The sequence below is a fragment of the Spermophilus citellus genome (genome assembly GCF_964194105.1).
Source record: "Spermophilus citellus genome assembly, contig: SCAFFOLD_175, whole genome shotgun sequence".
Taxonomy (NCBI): domain Eukaryota; kingdom Metazoa; phylum Chordata; class Mammalia; order Rodentia; family Sciuridae; genus Spermophilus; species Spermophilus citellus.
This window is the reverse complement of record NW_027672949.1, coordinates 686,759-705,076: the sequence shown is the minus strand read 5'-3', so window position 1 is coordinate 705,076 and position 18,318 is coordinate 686,759. Positions and strand designations below refer to the sequence as shown.

Here is an 18,318-nt window from a genome sequence, read left to right as displayed (position 1 = left end):
AGGTCTGAGGAGCATGCTCAAAACGTTGGAAGATCTAGACACACACGGGGTCCTTTTGAGCTTTGGATTTAGAAACCTCTTGGCCAGTAAGTAAACTGAGAAATTTACAAGTTAACATGAAAATAGGAAGCTTAACTGTTCTGTATTTCATACAAATTATAATACTTGTTAAAAATTTTTAGAGTACACAGTTAATGTGGCAGTATAGATGAGATAATGCTTTGAGAACTAATGTTTTATTTTGTGGGCTTCCAAATGTATGAAGTTTATGCCCTTAATGCTGCATTAATGGCTTCTTTACATTTCGTATAATGTGAGGAAATGATCATTTGCTTATTATCTGACTCATCTTTATGGGAATAACTCCCATATGCCAAATGATATTTCATGTGCGTGCCTGGAGAAAAGGAGCCAGATTGTTGTTAATGTATTTTTGAAACTACATACTGCAGAGTCTGCAAACTGAAATAGGAGCTATTTGGTTCCACTTTGATATTTTTCAATTATTGTTTTATAAAAGATAAGCCCTTTGAGAGAGGTCTTAAATATGCATTGCAACTTGTTTGGACTCTATTTGCCATGCCATTTTAAGTCATTCAGTCTTCTCTTTTCATCTTGAACAGTGACTTAAAAATCCATGTGGAATTATTTTTTTTAAGCTGCTGTATTTTAATTAAGAGATTTTCCTCATATTTCTGACTTTGAAATGTAGCAAGCCGGAGTTTAACTGAGCAGCAGCTTGCCTACTGTAGGACAGCCGATGGCCTGCCAGCCCGCCAGTGGCTGGGGCACTTTGCCCGAGATCCACTGGTTGCCTAAGGCTTCCAGCAGTCTCATGAGTTTGCTGGTGGATGCCATGCAACATGACATTCTATTTTGCCATGAAAAAGATTGGGAAGCATCTATTTGAAATGCTCATTTTGAAATGAAAAAGCTTATTTCAAAAGTGACTTAGGAGCTTCAGATTATATAATCTTTTTCCCCTTTTCATAAATTTTTAGAGAAATTTTCTTACTGAAAAACTCATTAGTAGAAATTAAGGAGCAAAAGTAGAAATATACCAAATATCAACATTTTCTGTTTTTTTGATTTTTCTATAGTATTCATTAATGTTTTGTAATTGGCTTTGTTAATGATAGGTTGCACTTTTTTTTTGTACTGGGGATTGAACCCAGGTACACTTACCACTGAGCTTCTTAGTTTTTAGTTTTGAAACTGGGACTTAAGTTGCTAAGGCTGGCCTTAGACTTGTGATCCTCCTGCCTCAGCCTCATGAGTTGCTAGTATTATAAGTGTGTACCACTGTGCCTGGCTTAATACTTTTTTAGGCTGAAGTCTAAAGAAGACTTTCTGAAGTATCTTTTTTCCCCATATTTTCTGCTGGACAATTTCCTAAATGTCAGGACATAGGTCTCCAAACTATTCGGGTAACACAAGAAGATGCCTATGAACTTGATCTCAAGTAGTAAGCAACTCAGTGTTGTACTTGGTTTCACAGGCATGGTGAAGCCATCATCAGGCCTTTAGGCAGATAATTGTGAAAAGCATAAGTAGCAGATTATTGCATCTCTATTTGAAGGATATTGGTATGTAGATTGTTTGCTTGTAATGTGCTTTTCTGGTTTGATGTTGTAATAGTGCTGGTCCCAAAATATTGGTTGGCAAGTATTCCTTTTGTATTTTCTGACAGCATTTGTGTAGAATTGGAATTACTTCTTCCTCAAATGTTTGATGGAATTCACCAGAGAAACTTGGGTTTTCTAATTAGGTTTCAAATTCGTAAAATTGGATATATTAAACTTTTCAGATCTTTAGTTTTTCATGGAATTTGTTTTAATTAGCTATACATGACAGTAGAATGCATTTATGCATGTTGGATATACATAGATGGGGTATAATTTATCATTTTTCTGATCAGCCAGTGTGATTCTACAACATGTACATAGTTATATGTATATATATGTGTGTATATGTGTGTAATGTATTTTTCATAAACCCTCCCCTCTCCTCCACCTAATCTAAGGTAATCATTCTTCGTTAGTCCTCCCTTCCCCTATTGTGAATTAGCATCCACATATTAGAGAAAACATTTGGCTTTGGGATTTTGGGGATTGGCTTATTTTGATTAGCATGATATTCTCCAACTCCATCCATTTTCCTGCAAATACCATAATTTTATTCTCTTTTAATGCTGAGTAATATTTCATTGTGTATACATACCAGTTTCTTTATCCACTCGTCTATTGAAGGACATCTAGACTGGTTCCATATTTTAGCTATTGTGAATTGAGCTGCTGTAAACATTGATGTGGCTGTATCACTATAGTATGCTGATTCTTGAATCCTTTGGGTATAAAACGAGGAGTGGGATAGCTGGTTCAAATGGTGGTTCCATTCAAAGTTTTCTGGGGAATCTCCATACTGCTTTCCAAATTGGTTGCACCAATTTGCAGTCCCACCAGCGATGTATGAGTGCACCTTTTCCCCCACATCCTTGCCAACATTTATTGTTGGCAGGATTCTTAATGATTGCCATTCTGACTGGAGTGAGAGGAAATCTCAATGTAGTTTTAATTTGCATTTCTCTAATTGCTAGAGATGTTGAACATTTTCTCATTACTTGTATTTCTTCTGTGAAGTCTGTACATTTATTTAATAAATGTACATTTTAGACTATTGAGTTTTGTTTTGTTGGTGTTTTTTGAGTTCTTTATGTATCCTAGATATTAATGCTTTATCTGAGGTATGTTGTAAAGATTTTCTCCCAATCTATACTGAGGCTAAGGCTCTCTTCACATGGTTGTTTCCTTTGCTGAGAAGTTTGTTTCAATCTATTCCACTTACTGATTCTTGATTTTTTTTTTTATTTCTTACACTTTAGGGGTGCTGTTAAGGAAGTCAGATCTTAGGCCGTTATGAAGATTTTGCCCTACTTTTTCTTCTGTTGGGCATAGTCTCTGTAGTGCTTAAGTCTTTGATCCATTTTGAGTTCTTTTTGTGTGTGCTTATGGTGAGGGGTTTAATTTCATTTGCTGCATATGAATTTCCAGTTTTGCCAGCACCATTTGTTGAATAAGCTCTCTTTTGTCTATAATATTCTTATACTTTTACTGTCTATAGCATATTTACTGTTTCTGATTTATAATTTTGTGTTCTGACAGGATGGAGATTTATCAGTGTATTAATATTAAATAATAAAATTTTATTTTATTTCTCTTTGATTTCTTTATTCTGGATTTAATTAGCTTTTATTTTTCTGGATGGAAAATCTTTTATTTTTTCATAGTAGAGATTGAACCCAGAGGCACTGTACCACTGAGCCATATCCCCAGCCCTTTTCGTTTTGAGACAAGGTCTTGCTAAGTTGCTGAGGCTGGCTTTGAACTCCCAATCCTACTGCTTTAGCCTCCCCAGTTGCTGGGATTATAGGTGTGCTCCACCATGCCTGGCTTGGAAGATGGAAGTTTAGACTAAATATTTTTTTATATTTAGCATTTTATATTTCGCATTTAAGCCTATTCTAATATATGCATCTGTTTCTGTTTAATAAGTAATTTCTGTTAGAACATACACAACTTTGATTAATATATTGTGGTTTGATTTATGTCTTCATGAATGTTTAAATATCATTTTTTAAAGAGAATTTTTAAAAATTATTCTTTTTAAAATTATGTCTTAGTTCTCGGCGGACACAATGTCTTTATTTGTATGTGGTGCTGAGGATCAAACCCGGGCCGCACGCATGCCAGGCGAGCACGCTACCACTTGAGCCACATCCCCAGCCCCTGTTTATATTTTAAATCTGGTTCTTGGCTATGGGGCAGTTATTGTGTAATAGTGTTTTATAAATTTGTTTGAGTTGGGTAATGGTGCTATTCCTTTCTCAATTCCTGAGGAAAGTGTAGAATTCTCTGTATAATGGTGTATTTATTTACATTTCAGTTCTGTGTATTTCGGAACCCTGATTGAGATGTATGTGCATAGCAGATGGCTTTGTCATCTCTTTTCATCCTCTTAGTGATGGCAGTCTTGCACTGCCTGAAGTTACCTTATACACACTCATTCACTCTTGTGGGAGATCAGGTTCAAGACTAATTGCTGCTTTTGTTTAGTAACAAAAGCAGAACTTGTAACAAATTCGAACAGTACACAAGTAGGAAAGAATGATTCTTTAAATTTGCAATCTTCATAAAAGCTTTTAATCCTTTTATATACATGGGCTGGCATTTACTCAGGTGTAATGAGACATGGTATTGTATATCTGGTTCTACACCTTGCTCCCCCACTTGCTACGTGGGGGACATCTTATGGGGTGGAGACTTCTTAAAGAATTTCAGTCTGTTTCATGTGGACACAGTATTTGAGTATAAAAATGTGAATCACATTTCCTATTCCACTTCTCTATAGAAATTTAGGATAACAGTCTTCTTCCTCTTTATTTTACCTGTTTTTGTTCATCTCCCATCCTAACAATGCTGGAAAAGTCACTCTGTGGGTATAGAATTTAAAATGTGATAGCTACTGCTATAATCCTTTTCAAAGAGTTATACCTATTAATAAATCATGAAAAAGGTATGATTGAGGCCATGTCTTTTATCCATTTTCAACACTATATATTGCCTCTTTTAAATATTCACCATGCTCACAGGCAAGGGTAAAATATCTCATTTTCAATTTGCATGTTTAGTTTTAGGGGTGTGTGTGTGTGTGTGTGTGTGTGTATCTCTCTAGAGAAAATTTGTTAGGTCATTCTTTTGGATTTAATAGGCTTTTTTGTATTTGGTTTATAGTATCTGTATAGCACGAATGTTATCCCTTTATCATCCATGTTGCAAATATTTTTGCCCAATTGAAATCTCTTAAATTTCTTTTACAGAGAATTATTCTTTTTTTTAGTAGTGTTTGCCACTTTTTAAGAAAAATAAACTTGAGGGTTTATCATGTTTAGACCTTATTGTAGAATTGTAAATTCTTTCTTGTATCTTTTAGTGACTCTATTTTAAACAAATAATTTAGCATCTGTCTTCCTATTCCCATGAATTTGCACTTGCTCCTTTGGTTCCTGACTTAGAAATTAGGATGTATATTAAATTGTTCCTCACTCTTCATATTGCAGGTAAGGAGACTGAGGCCCCCATAATCTCCCCAAAGCCATACTCGACTTGTTTCTGGTAACAGAGACTCAACCCCATTGTTCCCTATTTTTAAAGTTCTTGCCATTGCATTTGCAGTATGTACAAGTGGGCACTGGATTGAAATGTACCCCTTTAACCTTTGGGTGCCTGTTGTGTACTACCAGAACAAGGCACAGGTGATAAAACTTCTGAATGAAGTTGATGCAGCTTCTCACAATTTTGAATTACAAATGTTTAATTATTGCGAACCGAGCTGAGGGAAATGAAATCTTTGGAAAGGTGGAGAATAGTGGGGCATAGTCGTCAGAAGCTCTCCTAAGGACGTGAGACTTGAAAAAGCCAGTGAAGGGTTCAGGGAAAGGATGCTCTAAGCAGAGAAAATAACATTAAAAAAACATTAACAAAACGTGAAGTGGGGGAGAGTTTGGCAGCTGGGCAGGTTTCGGGTACAGCAGTGGATGAAAATGTGGGCAGGTATGAACATTTTGACCTTGAAATGTCAGTTGTCAGGTTGCTGTTGTACTCTCAGCCTTTTTGAATACTTTTTAGGTAACTCTGACATTTGTCTTATAAAAATGTATACTGTTCATTCCTTTCCCAAACCACACAGATAGCTGGAAAAATCCAGCGATAGACTTTATTTTCACATGGTTCTGTGAAATCTTGTAAAGAAAACACATCTTTATCTGGGTCAAAACACATGCCGAATTTTCTGGAGTTACTGTTTATAACTAGAAGTAATAGTACAAACAAATCCCTTTTAGAAGGAACTTGTTTTAGACAGAAACAGAATGTACTGCATATGTCTCTTTATCCCATCAAAATGAAATAAGAGTGAAAAATCTGTTCTCAGGTGAGACAATAGTAATAGAAAAATGTTTGCAGCATTTTCTCAGCACATAAATATTTTTTAAGGCAAAGTCATCGTCTTGCTGGTTTTTATGTAGCATCTGTGCATATGTAGCTTTTTGAGTTGTTCATCATTTTGTGTCTGCTTCCACATTTGACTTTTCAGCTATCTGAAGACATGGAACTGTTTTTCATCATACACTCATTGTGTTTAAAAAAAAAAGTTCTTAGTTTATGTAGTGTCTTGGTAGGACTGAATAAAGTTACCTAGACTCTCCTGTGTTCAAGGACCTCTCAGATTTTTTAATATACTTTTTACCTATTGATAATAAAAATGAACTCATTGATACTTGGCATACTTCGCCCATATATACAAAATATATTACTGAAGGCAAGGGGAGTCTTGACTTCTACACAGTATCTCTTTCAGGTAGAGAAAAGACCCCAGTTGTATAATGCATACTTAATTGGTGTTCTTTAAGGATAGTTGTGTAAACAACATAGTACGAGGTGATCAATACTATGAAAAATGTATGTACGGCATATTTGGTGCACTAGACGAGACCAGTCAGCTTCAAAGTGTCAAGGAAGGAGGAGGTAACAGGTAAACTAGGCTTACAAGGATGAGTAAGACTGGAGAGAAACAGTCCATGTTAAGGCATACGTGTGTATGAAAGGCAGAGGTGGTATGTGTGGGTGGTGTTAGGGGTGTGATACAGGACGTGGTATGGGATGAAACTATAAACGTATACGATAGGGCTTTCTGTAAGGGACTTTCTTGTATAGTGAGGTATTGAGACTTGGTTTTGTTGGGAATGAAAAGCCATCAGGGATTTTAAAGTAGCCGAAGGATTTGATTTGTTCATTTTTATTTTAAAATGTTCTTTGGGTAGTGGAGGAAGAGAAAGACTGAAGATGGGAAGACCAGTTAGGAAGCTATTTTATAAGTTAAAAAAAAAAGATGATAAAAATTGACCTGTGATATTAGCAAATAATTACAGGGAAGGCCACAAACTTCTGAAAATTATTTTTCCCTGTAGTTCCCATTGATCAGCCTCTCCCCATCCCTTCCTTCCCTCTTATCTCCCCAGCTTCTGATGATCTCCCGAAACTTGAAAGTAAAATGGAGGTTAACTTTTTTTAGATTTCACCTGAGTGAGATCATGCAGTTCTTGTCTTTGCTTGCCGTTTTTCATTTAACATAATCTCCATCCATTTTGTCACAAATGACAGGATTTTTTTTATGGCTGAATAGTTTTTAAGGTACACATGCATTATATTCATTCTTGTTTTTTCCATTTAGATTGTTTCCATTTGTTGGCTGTTATGAATAATGTTGCAATATACATGGAAGTGCAGATGTCTCTTTCATGCACTGATTTCATTTCCTGTGGATATGTGTAGGTAGGAATAGGATTGCTGAATCATATGGTAGTTCTACTTTTAATTTTTTGTGCTAATTTACATACCCACCAACAGTGTGCAGAGTTCCCTTTTCTTTACATCATTGTCAGGAGGACACGATTTTGAGAAAAAAAGTGTGTGGCTTTTTTGTTAATAAAGCAAAGGAGAAGCACAGGGGACTCCTGTCCCAGAGGATGCAATTCTGCCATCAGGGAGAACAGGGGGTTTTTAAAGAAGCTATTCCAAGTCTGCATTCATGGTGTTCTCTGTAGGAGGATTGTGATTCACTGGTTAATTTGGGATAGGGAGAAGAGGGAAAAAAATATGCCCATTTTAAGATAAGCCAAGATGGTGGAGCTCAAGGGCTACTATATTCAAAGCATAAAATGAATCATTGTCACAGAACTTGCAATCCTCCTGCCTCAGCCTCTCAAATCACTGGAATCGGAGGCATGTGCCACCTTCCTTGGCTATTTTTTTCCTTGATTGCTCTGGTTAGGACTCATAGTACTATGTTGAAAAGTAGTATAACTAGGCATCCTTGTCTTATTCCACTAATTAGAAAACTTTCAGCCTTTTACTACTCAGTGTAATGTTAGCTGTTGGCTTATTGTATACGACCTTTATCATATTGAGGCCATATACCTAATTTGTTAACTGCTTTTATGAAAGGATGTTGAACTTCCTGTTTTTTTCCCCCTTGCCCCTCAAAATCCCTTTGGTTATTTGGACCTTTTTTCTGTTTCCATACAAATTTTAGGATCTCCCCCCCCTTACTTTCTTTTGAGGCGATCATATGGTTTTTGTCCTTTGTTCTGTTGAGGTGGTATTGATTTATGTGGGTGGAACTATCCTTGTATCCCTGGGATGAATTCCAATTAATCATGGTTAATGTTTTTAATATACTATTGAATTTGGTTTGTTAGCATTTTTGTTGGATTTTTTTCAGCAAGGATACTGGTTTGTAACCTTTTGTGTGCTTGTCTGGTTTTGATATCAGGGCAGTGCAGGCCTTGTAGAATGTTTGGAAAAATTTCCTTCATTTTTTTTGGGGGGGCAATAATTTAAAGAGAATTAGTCTTTAAATGTTTGGAACTCGGTAGTGAAGCCATTTATAACTGGGCTTTTCTTTGGGAAGCTTTTTATTACTGACTCAGTCTCATTACTTATTAGTCTATTCACATTTTCTGTTTCTTCATGACTCAGTTTTGGGAAGGAAAATGTGATGCCATAACTCCGGGTTTTGTTTGAATACTCTGTTGGTTTGCTGTCTGTTCATACTAGAAAGCTATCTAGGCATAACTTTGCAGTTCTGCAGTTGGTGTTTTGCTGAGCATGAACTGGGGGAATACCTAACAAGGGTACTCCATCACTTCAAGCCTCTCTGTGGGACTGTAGTAGACCCAGACACCTTATCTACAGCCACTGGGAAATCTCCCAACTCTGGGCAGAATCACTATGGAGAGGCTAGTCTCAGGCCCCTAAGCCACACCTATGGCTACCCAAACTGCCAAGCTGTTTCACACAGAGCCTGTAATCCACCAAGACCAGCCCAGCACTGGGTAGCCCAAGTCCTATACTGCTCTCGTTGCCTATCACCAGAGTCTTTATGGCTCAAGCTGGCTGCAGTTAGCCACAGGTAATCCTGGTCAGGTTAGGCTTATGATATATTGGGGCTATATCTTTTGTGTCAGAACTGGGGCCACTCAAAAGCTTTGTCCATGGGCACTGGCCTATTGGTGAGGACTGTTAAGATCTCTCTCCTGTGTTACGTTTCACCATCCTGGCACTGCATTTCAAGGCCAAGTTCTGTGCTGATTGCCTTGTTCTACTGTCAGTGAATGGATGGCATTTTGCTCTACACTATGCTGTCCAAGGTGAGTAGTGATAGTGAAGGTAGTTCTTTGGCTCCAAGTCTAACTCTAAGCTGGCTTGTGCCTGACTCTCAGCCACAAGAATCTGCATGGCCTCAGGGGTGATCCAGGCCCATGCTATGGGTTGGCAGGGATGCAGGCTGAAACATGACTCCATCCTACTAGGGTACAAGTCTCTCCTGGTGTTGGGCAGGTTTAGCAGCTCCTCTGCAAGCACTGGCCTTGAGGATAGCTGTGGTGTCTGAAGGGGATAGGATGTGGAGACAGTCCCTTGGCTACCAAGGCTGATGCTACTGTTATACCTGAGTTTTACAGCTTCAGGGACTTGGGAGTCTGTGGGATTGGGTGTGCCAGGCACACTGTAAGGCTGGCAGTGATGCAGGCCAAAACTCAAGTCTGTCCCACTGGGGCAGTTCTCTGCCTGATGCCAGTACAGATGTGGAGGTTACACCTGGGAGCTCTGGTTTAGGTATATGGCCTTTGGGGTTTGCCTTGGCTTTGAGTCTCGAGCTCCAAGACTAAAGATCTGTGCTAGTTTCCATGACCTGCTTCCTAGTTGGTAGTTTTTTTTTCCTCTTGCCCAAGGTTGGAGGAAGGGTAGTGGAGGCAGTTTACTTGCAGCCTGGCTAATGCAGTTCCAGTGGCTCAGTTTGTGGGTATTGACCAGGGGGGTAGAGTCTGGGTCTCTGCTTGGCACTGGATTTCAAGGCTAAGGCCTGGACTTAATTCCCCCTTCTCTACCAGGTGGGAGGCATTTCTTTGAATGCTGCTTGGAGTTGGGACTGAGGGTGGTGTTGAGGCTTGTGCCTCTCTTCCTGGCTAGATAGACACAATTTTATAGACGTAATTTTTTTTTCTCTAAAAGGACAGCTTCTTGGAGCCATTCTTTTGTCTGTAGAAATCTATCTTCGAGTAACTGGCTCAAAATATGCTGAAGAGGTTGGATTTGGGGTGGCCTATTTTTCTCTCCCACAGAAGCAATCCTAAGGCCCTGACTGAGGCAGCATGCCGTAATGAGAAGTGCTCTGTGTGGGCAGGAAGGATGCTGAGGTTCCAGGTTTTTTCTGCTCTTGACCCGTGGTGGTACCTTGAGTCGCTTGATTATTTGGAATTCTAACAAGAGGGTGTTTATCCTACCTATCTCTTCAGCTCTGAGATTTTAATGAGGAGAAATAGAAGCCAGTGAAACACACAAACTTCAAACAAAACCTAGATTTTGGTTTCGTAACCTTTTTTCCCCTCATTGCCAATATCCTTCCTATTTAAAAATTCAGAGAAAAAAAATCCCAGTGTTGGATTATTAGAATTACTTTAAGGTGTTGCTTATAAAAATCTTACTATTGACTAAAAACTGCTCTAGTGAATTTTCTAAATGTGTGTATCTGTATGGAATTCCTTTTATTTTGTATTTTCTTGGCATCTGTATTTGACATATTTAAAGGATCTGTTAAGCTTCTCAAATCTTGCTTTTAGAGGGGCCAAACTCATTGGATTAGAATTATTTTCTAGACTTTTGCTCTATTTTATTTTTGAGGCATATTTCTGAGCCTTTACCAGACACGAGAGTATGTTTAGCATTCATCAGGCCTCTGGTGTCAGAGGCTTTGCTTCTAAAATAAATGGGGCAGAATATTTGATTTACATTTTACTTGAAATGGATTTCTGGGAACTGTTTTCTATTGAATGAAATTTTAGAGATCCTTAGAAGATAATGTAATATAGTTGAATATTTTAGTTGCAGTGACTAAAATGTTAACTATCATTATGACATTGTTAAAAGCACCTCTTTTCATTCTAGTTCCAAAAGATCCCAAACCCCAGTGGAGACGGGTAGCATGGAGTTATGATTGCACACTGCTGGCCTATGCTGAAAGCACAGGAACTGTGAGGGTATTTGATCTCGTGGGAAGTGAACTATTTGTCATTTTCCCGGTACGTATATTCCTTCAACCTCTGACATTTGTTGTCTGTTGCTTTCTATGTATAAGTGACTGAATGGATGAATGTGACTGTAGGGGAAATACAAGTAAATATAAATCAGAAAAACCTATGAACTTGTTTGGCATGGTGGTTCATGCGTTTAATTTTAGCAACTTGGGAGGCTGAGGCAGGTGGATTGCAAGTAGTGTCTCAAAAGATTGAAAAAAAAGAAAATGGCTGGGGATGTAGCTCAGTGATAGTGCCTTTAAGTTAATCCCCAGTACCTCCCTGCCCCCCCACCAAAAAAAACCAAAACTAAGAACTTAAGATACCCCAAAACTTAGAAGTTTATCTGTGGTATTCCTTATATTTATAAGGCACTATACAGATTGAAAACCACCTGGTAAGTAACTACTAAATAGAGATTATTAAAAACAAGACTGTTGAGATCTAGGGATGTATGAAATAAAGGAGTTTTTTGAGCCTCATTACACAGGCTACCCAGAGAAGGAAAAACTAAGTCTTGGAACAAGTTCCCACAACTTCCAGCAACAAGGCTAGGTAGGAATTTGAAAATGTCTGCTGAACCTGGAGCTCCGTATTTTCTTTGGGGAAGGAAAGCACAATTCTTACATTGAACTTCTGTTGCCACTAGAGGAGAGAGAACAGTGAAGGAGGGGAAGCTTGGGACAAGAGGTTAGACCACAAGGAGAAGTAATAGTTGCTTCTGGATTGGTTGGAGTAACAGTCCAGAAACAGGGCCTGGTGGGCAGCCATGATGGGATTTAAGTCAAGGTTTCAGCCTAGAGTTGTTTTTTGTCTACATCTGTTCATTGACTAACTTCCCTTACCTCTCCAACACCCTTCCATTCTCTGACCCTCCTAATTTCAGGATATCTTAGTTTATTTTTTTATTTTTACTATAAGAGATTTAACCTTGGGGTGCTGTACTCCTTTTAGTTTTTGTTTTGAAGATAGCCTCTTGCTAAGTTGCTGAGGTTGGCCTTGATCTTTTGATCCTTCTGCTTCATCCTCCTCTGTCACTGGGACTATAGGCATGCATCACAGCACCTGGCTATAATTCTTTTGTCGTGGTGCAGAATGTACCCTAGACTGGAACAACTAGAGTTTGTTACCTTTTAAAAGGGATAAAAATTGAAAGAAGTGGATGGGGGAAAAATAATGGTTGGGGGGAAAAATAAACATGTATTTCTTGGCTACTTTATATTAATGACTAAGTCTATTATTTAATATTCAAAATTACCCTTTGAGTATGTTGGGAAGATATTATTCCCATTTTACAGTTTAGAAAACCAGTCTGGAAGTAAAATGACTTTCTCAGGGCAGCCCAGTTATTAATCTTTTTTTAGTGATTATAGTGCTTTTTAGTTTATATCCCTAAGTGAAGGTACAGGGTAGGTAGAACAGTGGTTCTAACTCTGGCTAATCAACTGGGAGTTTTATAAGGAAAATAAAAACAAAACCAAAATGCACTATAGGATTGCCCAGGCTCTACTGGGGAGTTTGTATCTAGTTGATCTGTGTAGGAGCTGAGGATTAATATTTGTAAGATTTTCAGCTTACTCTGAGAGGTAGAGCTGAGAACTTTTTTTTAAATTCAAAAATAATGAATGGAAAAACTTGGAAAAAGTGCTTTGGCCTCTATTATGGAAATCCTCTGGAACCACATGAAGGAGTTTAGTCTAGAAACTAGTAATCTAATCTATTAGGAATATAATACAAGGTGTGTGTGTGTGTGTGTGTGTGTGTACACATACATATATTCAAATGTAATTTTTAAAATCTTATAGTAGCTATAATAAAAAGGTAAAATTTCTTTGTTTTATTGAGCCATTTTATTCAAAATACCATCTCAACATGTAATCATAAATGTTAATGAGATATTTTCTTTCCTCTGTACTAAATCATTGAAATGTTATGTATATATTTATATTTATAGTATCTCAATTAGAACTTGCATGTATCAGGTGTTCAGTGAGTGGCTCTAGACTACAAGATACCATTTAGTGTTAGAAAAAACTCCCTGTACTCTCAAATCTAGTAGTTGGGAGACTGCAAACTGAACTGACAAGACAGATTAACAGGAGAAATAATACACAAATTTTATTAATGCTTTTGCATGCTTGGACCTTCATAAAAAACTGAACTAAAGGAAGTAGATGTGGGGGCTTATATACTATCTTAAAGGTCTATAAACTGTGGGAAAGTGCCTAGGAAATGTGAAATTAAATAACCCTCATCTTCCATTAGTTAATGAGGTCTGTTTCTGTGACTCATTTTGGTATGACTTGCAGTCCCTTCCTGGTGCAGAAGCACTTTTCTAAAGAGAAAATTTTGCCTTTTTAGGCAGTAAGGAGATGGCAGAGAACTTTGCTGCATCCCTTGGTTCTCAGTTGCCTTCTGATCAAAATGATTCTATGCCTAAGTGGCGTATTTTGTAGTGACATATTCTGATCAACTCTAAGGGAATAAACTTTATTATGCATGCTTCCCAAGGTGCTCAGACCTTCATGTATTTAGCAGTATAGCCTGGAAAGTAATTGGAGTTGGTTTTGTTTTTAGCCTAGGATACTGCTAGCAGTAGAAATTAACACTTGAAAGCTTATATTTAGAGTTCAGAGTCTGTGGTGGCTCTTCCTTCCTCCTGACCTTCTCACCCTTCCGCCTTTCTGTGTATAGAAATTTACTTAACCTGTGTGAACATCTCAAAGAGGCTGCTGAGGTTGGGAATTGGTCTAGATTAGGGTGTCAAAGCCAGTGTTTTGGATATCCTCCAGATAAACATGTATTAACTTTTAACTACTATTTTAGTAACTTAATTTGTCTTCTACAGGCATCTAGTTTTGTAGGTGATTTGAGCTATGCCATTGCTGGGTTGATATTTTTAGAATACAAAGCAAGTGCACAGTGGTCTGCAGAACTCCTGGTCATCAATTACCGAGGAGAACTTAGAAGTTACCTTGTGAGGTAAAAATATACTTTGGGAAGTCATATTTGATACAATGTTTATTTCTCTGGTTTAGTGTCAGATATATTTTTTCTTTTAGCATGTTAAGAAAAATTGCAAATACGATAGTTGAAAGAATGGTGCGTTGAACACACATTTCACATTGGATTCTATACCTAGGATTTTATTTACTTGCTATATCACTTTTTTGAACATCTGTCCCTCTGTCTCTAGCTATTAATCTTGCAGTGTATTTCAAAATAAGTTGGAGACATCAGCACTCAAATACTTTAGCATGCATTTCATTAATTAGAATTCCATATTTGCTTATAATTTTTCAGGTAAAAATGTCATACATTGTAAAGCACAAATCTTGATTGTAACCTCTGGTGAATTATGATAAATGTACATACTTGTGCTATTCAAATCCTTCTCAAGATACAAAAAATTGCTATCATGCAAGAAAGTTCCCTTGTATCTTTCCCAATGTTACAGGGCTCAGGCCTTATAGTGAGGCAGCACAAAGACCCTCGCTTCAACCCCCCATTATTGTGATCAAAGCAAAGATTTCATACATGTCACTCAGAGTAACAGGCATGAGATTACTGAAGGGATAGGAAAAAGGAGATATTCTCAAGGGAGAGAGTGGATCCTCTCAGAACAAAGGGACTGTGTGCCTCTCCAGCATTCCAGTTTTATTGGAGATCCCAGAGAAGTTTCCATACAGTCCTGTCCAGGTGTACCGTTTGACTTTTGACTTTCAAGGTGTACCTTTTGACTTTTGACTTGAGACTTTCAAGTCCCCACTGTCAGGAAAACTCTAGGTCACTTGGGCCCATGCTGACTGGTTCTAATTGGAATCCTTTAAGTTGTAGATGGCCCATTACCTTTTATTTATTGTGGTGCTGAGGATCAAACCCACTGCCTCACGTGTGCTAGGCAAGCACTCTACCACTGAGCTACAACTCCAGCCCCCAGTCTTATAAATTGACATTTAATGATGTCCTTGTGGTTTAATGGTATTTATTTTTTATTTATCTTCTTAAATTTAGTGTGGGAACAAATCAGAGCTACCAAGAAAGTCAGTTTCAACTTCAGTACCTATTATCCTCATGGAATAAACGCTGCTGTTTACCACCCTGGTCATAGGTAAGAACCATTTGCTCTGATATTTAGTGGAATATTGGGTGAATATGGAAATCTTGATTCAATGAGAAGAAATGGTCTATCTTGATTCTTTCTTTGGCTGCTTCATTCCACACTTTTGTGTATAGCTATGCTTAATATCTGTAATATTGTTGTAGTCATCTTCTGATATTTTATGCTTATCTCCCTGGTGAACTGAACTTCTCCAAGCCAGATAGGGCACTGGGAATATTCGTTAAGGAATTTCTTTCCTCTAGCCCTCTGGATCTTTTCTTTTTGTAAGATGAGTATTATACCTAATTCTTGGCATTGAGAGAACTATTAAAGTACTACATATAAAGTGCTTTCACACAGAAGGGCCTCAGTAGATGTTACTTCTCCTTTTCTTGCAGATTAGTGCTAGGTTGGCTGAATATAGGTTGCATAGTTCCTTCCAATAATAGCAACACATTCTTCAGGGACTCCACTTCTCCATTATTTGCCATCTACATTGAAGTTTACTAGGAGCTTTTGGCATTTTCTCCTTCCAGTGATTTCTCCTATTTAATTTTGAGAATGAAATTTACATATTTCATAAGTTAGCCAAGGTAATTGTTTGATTCTCTAAATTGAAAGAGTGTCAAATTTTGAGTCAGGTGAACCTAACTTGTTTTGAGTTTTGTGACTAATTTGTTTTTTGGTTAGTCTTTAAACTTTCTGACCCTCAGGATACTTAATTCTTTATCGACTGAACATGTGTTCAAGTTTTGTGTACCATTCAGTCATAGGTATCTTTTCATAATTTTACTTTTATTCTGCAAAAGAATACATACCCCTACCCCCATACTGAAATGCCCTTTGTGCTCTTCCCTGATGCCATCCTTGGTGTCTTCCCAGAGATAACCACTGTACCGAATTTTGTGTGTATCATCCTCTGCTTTATCACTTATTCCTAGTTTTGCTGTTTGACTTTATATAAGTGGAATCACACAGAAGACATTGTAGGTATTTCTTTGACTTGCCTTTTGATTTATTTTATCTTGTTCACTTATTTTTTAACTATGAGAATATCTTATTTTCTGAATAGTATGTAGCATTTATCCATTCTCCCATAGATGAAAATGTTTCCAGGTTTTGATATAAACACAAGTATAGTGGTAAAAAAAAATATCACTGTACACTTAGCACCTTCTGTAAGTTTCTGTAGGATGTAGTATCTAGGAGTGGAATTGCTGACTTGTTGAGAAAGTACATCCTAAACCTATCAAGGTAAAGTCAAGTATTTTCCTTAGAACTTATAACGTTGTACAGACCCATCACCAGTCTGAAAATTTCTATTTCATTCTCAATGATCTTGATGTTGGGAATGATGTCAGACTTCTAAATATTGATAAGGATAAAAGAATCTTACCATGGTTTCAATTTGCATTTCTTTGGTTGCTGTTTGAGGTTGTACAACTTTGTTATTGGCCACTCTATTGTGATTTATAAAATGACTCATCATTTTTTTGTTGGGTAGTTAATGTTGACATTTTTGTATGATCTGTATAGTAATTTTGGATCTGTTATATGCATGATCTTGAGATTAATTTTCTTTTACCATTTTTATTAGATTTACTTTAATATTTGAAATTATGTGCATATATCAGAGTTTTAAATAGTTCTAAAAACTAACTAAATTGGTGTCCACTTTTAGCGGTATTCTTGTTGCTTTCATGCATCTAAATAAAATGCTTCCATTGTTACTTTTTGATTTATAACTTTGCATTTTTTTCCCCTTGGAAGATGGATACTAAGCTTCTTATTCACTTTACCACATGCATGCACTCTAATTCTTTGCTTGGTCTCTAATATTACAATTTGTAGGATGAGTATTATACTTAGATATTTGCAGGTGAGATAAGTTTATATGGTATTCCATGATAGCTTTTCAATGTTATTTTTCAGTAAACATTATTAGTGTCTTATTGCTGTCAACTATTCCAGGTGTTTGGGATGTGTTTTCCTTATGAAACTAGCTAGGATAGCAGATAATGAATGATGAACACACAGTATGTGGAGAGCTGATAAGTGCTATGGCAAGAAAATGATCAGAGATGCAGATTGGAAATGTGGAAAGTAGGCTTAGGTGACAGTTTTAGGTGGGAGGTCTCTGTTCTCCTTGAAATTTACTTTCCCATTACCTGGTGAAGTAGACATTGACAGTATCTCCTATGAGGATCTTTCACCACTGGATGAACAGCCTGCCAAGAATAAAAAGGAAAAAGAGCTCAAGAAGAGACGAGAACTACTAAAATTAGTGAACTTCTCAAAGTAATGATTCATTACTATTCATTCGGTAACCTCTTTAAAATAACGAATGATTTCAGTATATATTTTTTACTTGTGATAATTATTGCAGCAACTTAAATGTTCTAATATTGTTTTACCCTTATGCTTTATTTAGTAAACTGTTCCAAGAGCTTTGGGTTCAGTGGAATATTATTCATTTTTGTTCTATTTTAACTCCTAGAGAAATGCACTTCTATGTAAATATAAATGGCCTAATATAGTTATTCAACACAGGTTGACGCTGGAACAAAAAGAACTTTGCCGTTGTAGACTGAAATTAACTTACTTGGATCGACTTGCAACATATGAGGTAAGGAATAATTTCAGTCCAATTATGTGAATTTGATCGGTCACTGATATTGTCTTAAAACTGTTTATATGGGAAAAATTTCTTACAGAAGCAAGTTCTCTCATAACTTGTTTTGGTAAAAATTCAAGATCATGAAAGGCCAGAAGTTATTTTGTTAGGTTAGGGAATAAAAAAGGTATAGCCATTTCAATGCCTCTAAGTCTTGTAGATTTACGGTTCTTTTTCTTATATTTTGTTAATGAAACTTAGCTGTTCTCAGTACCAATTTTCAGTTTTTACTCAGTTTAAATAATCTTAAGATGAGTATGATTTGTTGGGTCGAATTTAGTTGGTTGATCCTAATTAGGGCCACACTTGAACTTAAAAATAGTATGTTTTGTATTCAAGTCTTCAGAGATGTAA

At 37.0% G+C, this 18,318-nt stretch overlaps 2 protein-coding genes across 2 annotated transcripts in view; both read left to right on the top strand.

The window, feature by feature from the left end:
• The window catches only part of LOC308640320 (NBAS subunit of NRZ tethering complex-like), a gene marked incomplete at both ends in the record, with an annotated part of 42,339 nt that overhangs the window by 16,320 nt on the left and 7,701 nt on the right, over nucleotides 1–18,318 (top strand). Inside the window, 5 exons of the mRNA XM_081312279.1 lie at nucleotides 11,061–11,194; nucleotides 14,037–14,170; nucleotides 15,203–15,231; nucleotides 17,468–17,588; nucleotides 17,841–17,916. Coding sequence (XP_081168405.1) covers nucleotides 11,061–11,194; nucleotides 14,037–14,170; nucleotides 15,203–15,231; nucleotides 17,468–17,588; nucleotides 17,841–17,916 — 494 coding nt within the window. The remainder of the gene's footprint in view (nucleotides 1–11,060; nucleotides 11,195–14,036; nucleotides 14,171–15,202; nucleotides 15,232–17,467; nucleotides 17,589–17,840; nucleotides 17,917–18,318) is intronic.
• Nucleotides 17,900–18,318, top strand: part of LOC308640326 (NBAS subunit of NRZ tethering complex-like) — a 53,490-nt gene continuing 53,071 nt past the window's right edge. The window contains exon 1 of the mRNA XM_081312282.1: nucleotides 17,900–17,916. The gene's annotated coding sequence lies outside the window, so the exon portion shown is untranslated. The remainder of the gene's footprint in view (nucleotides 17,917–18,318) is intronic.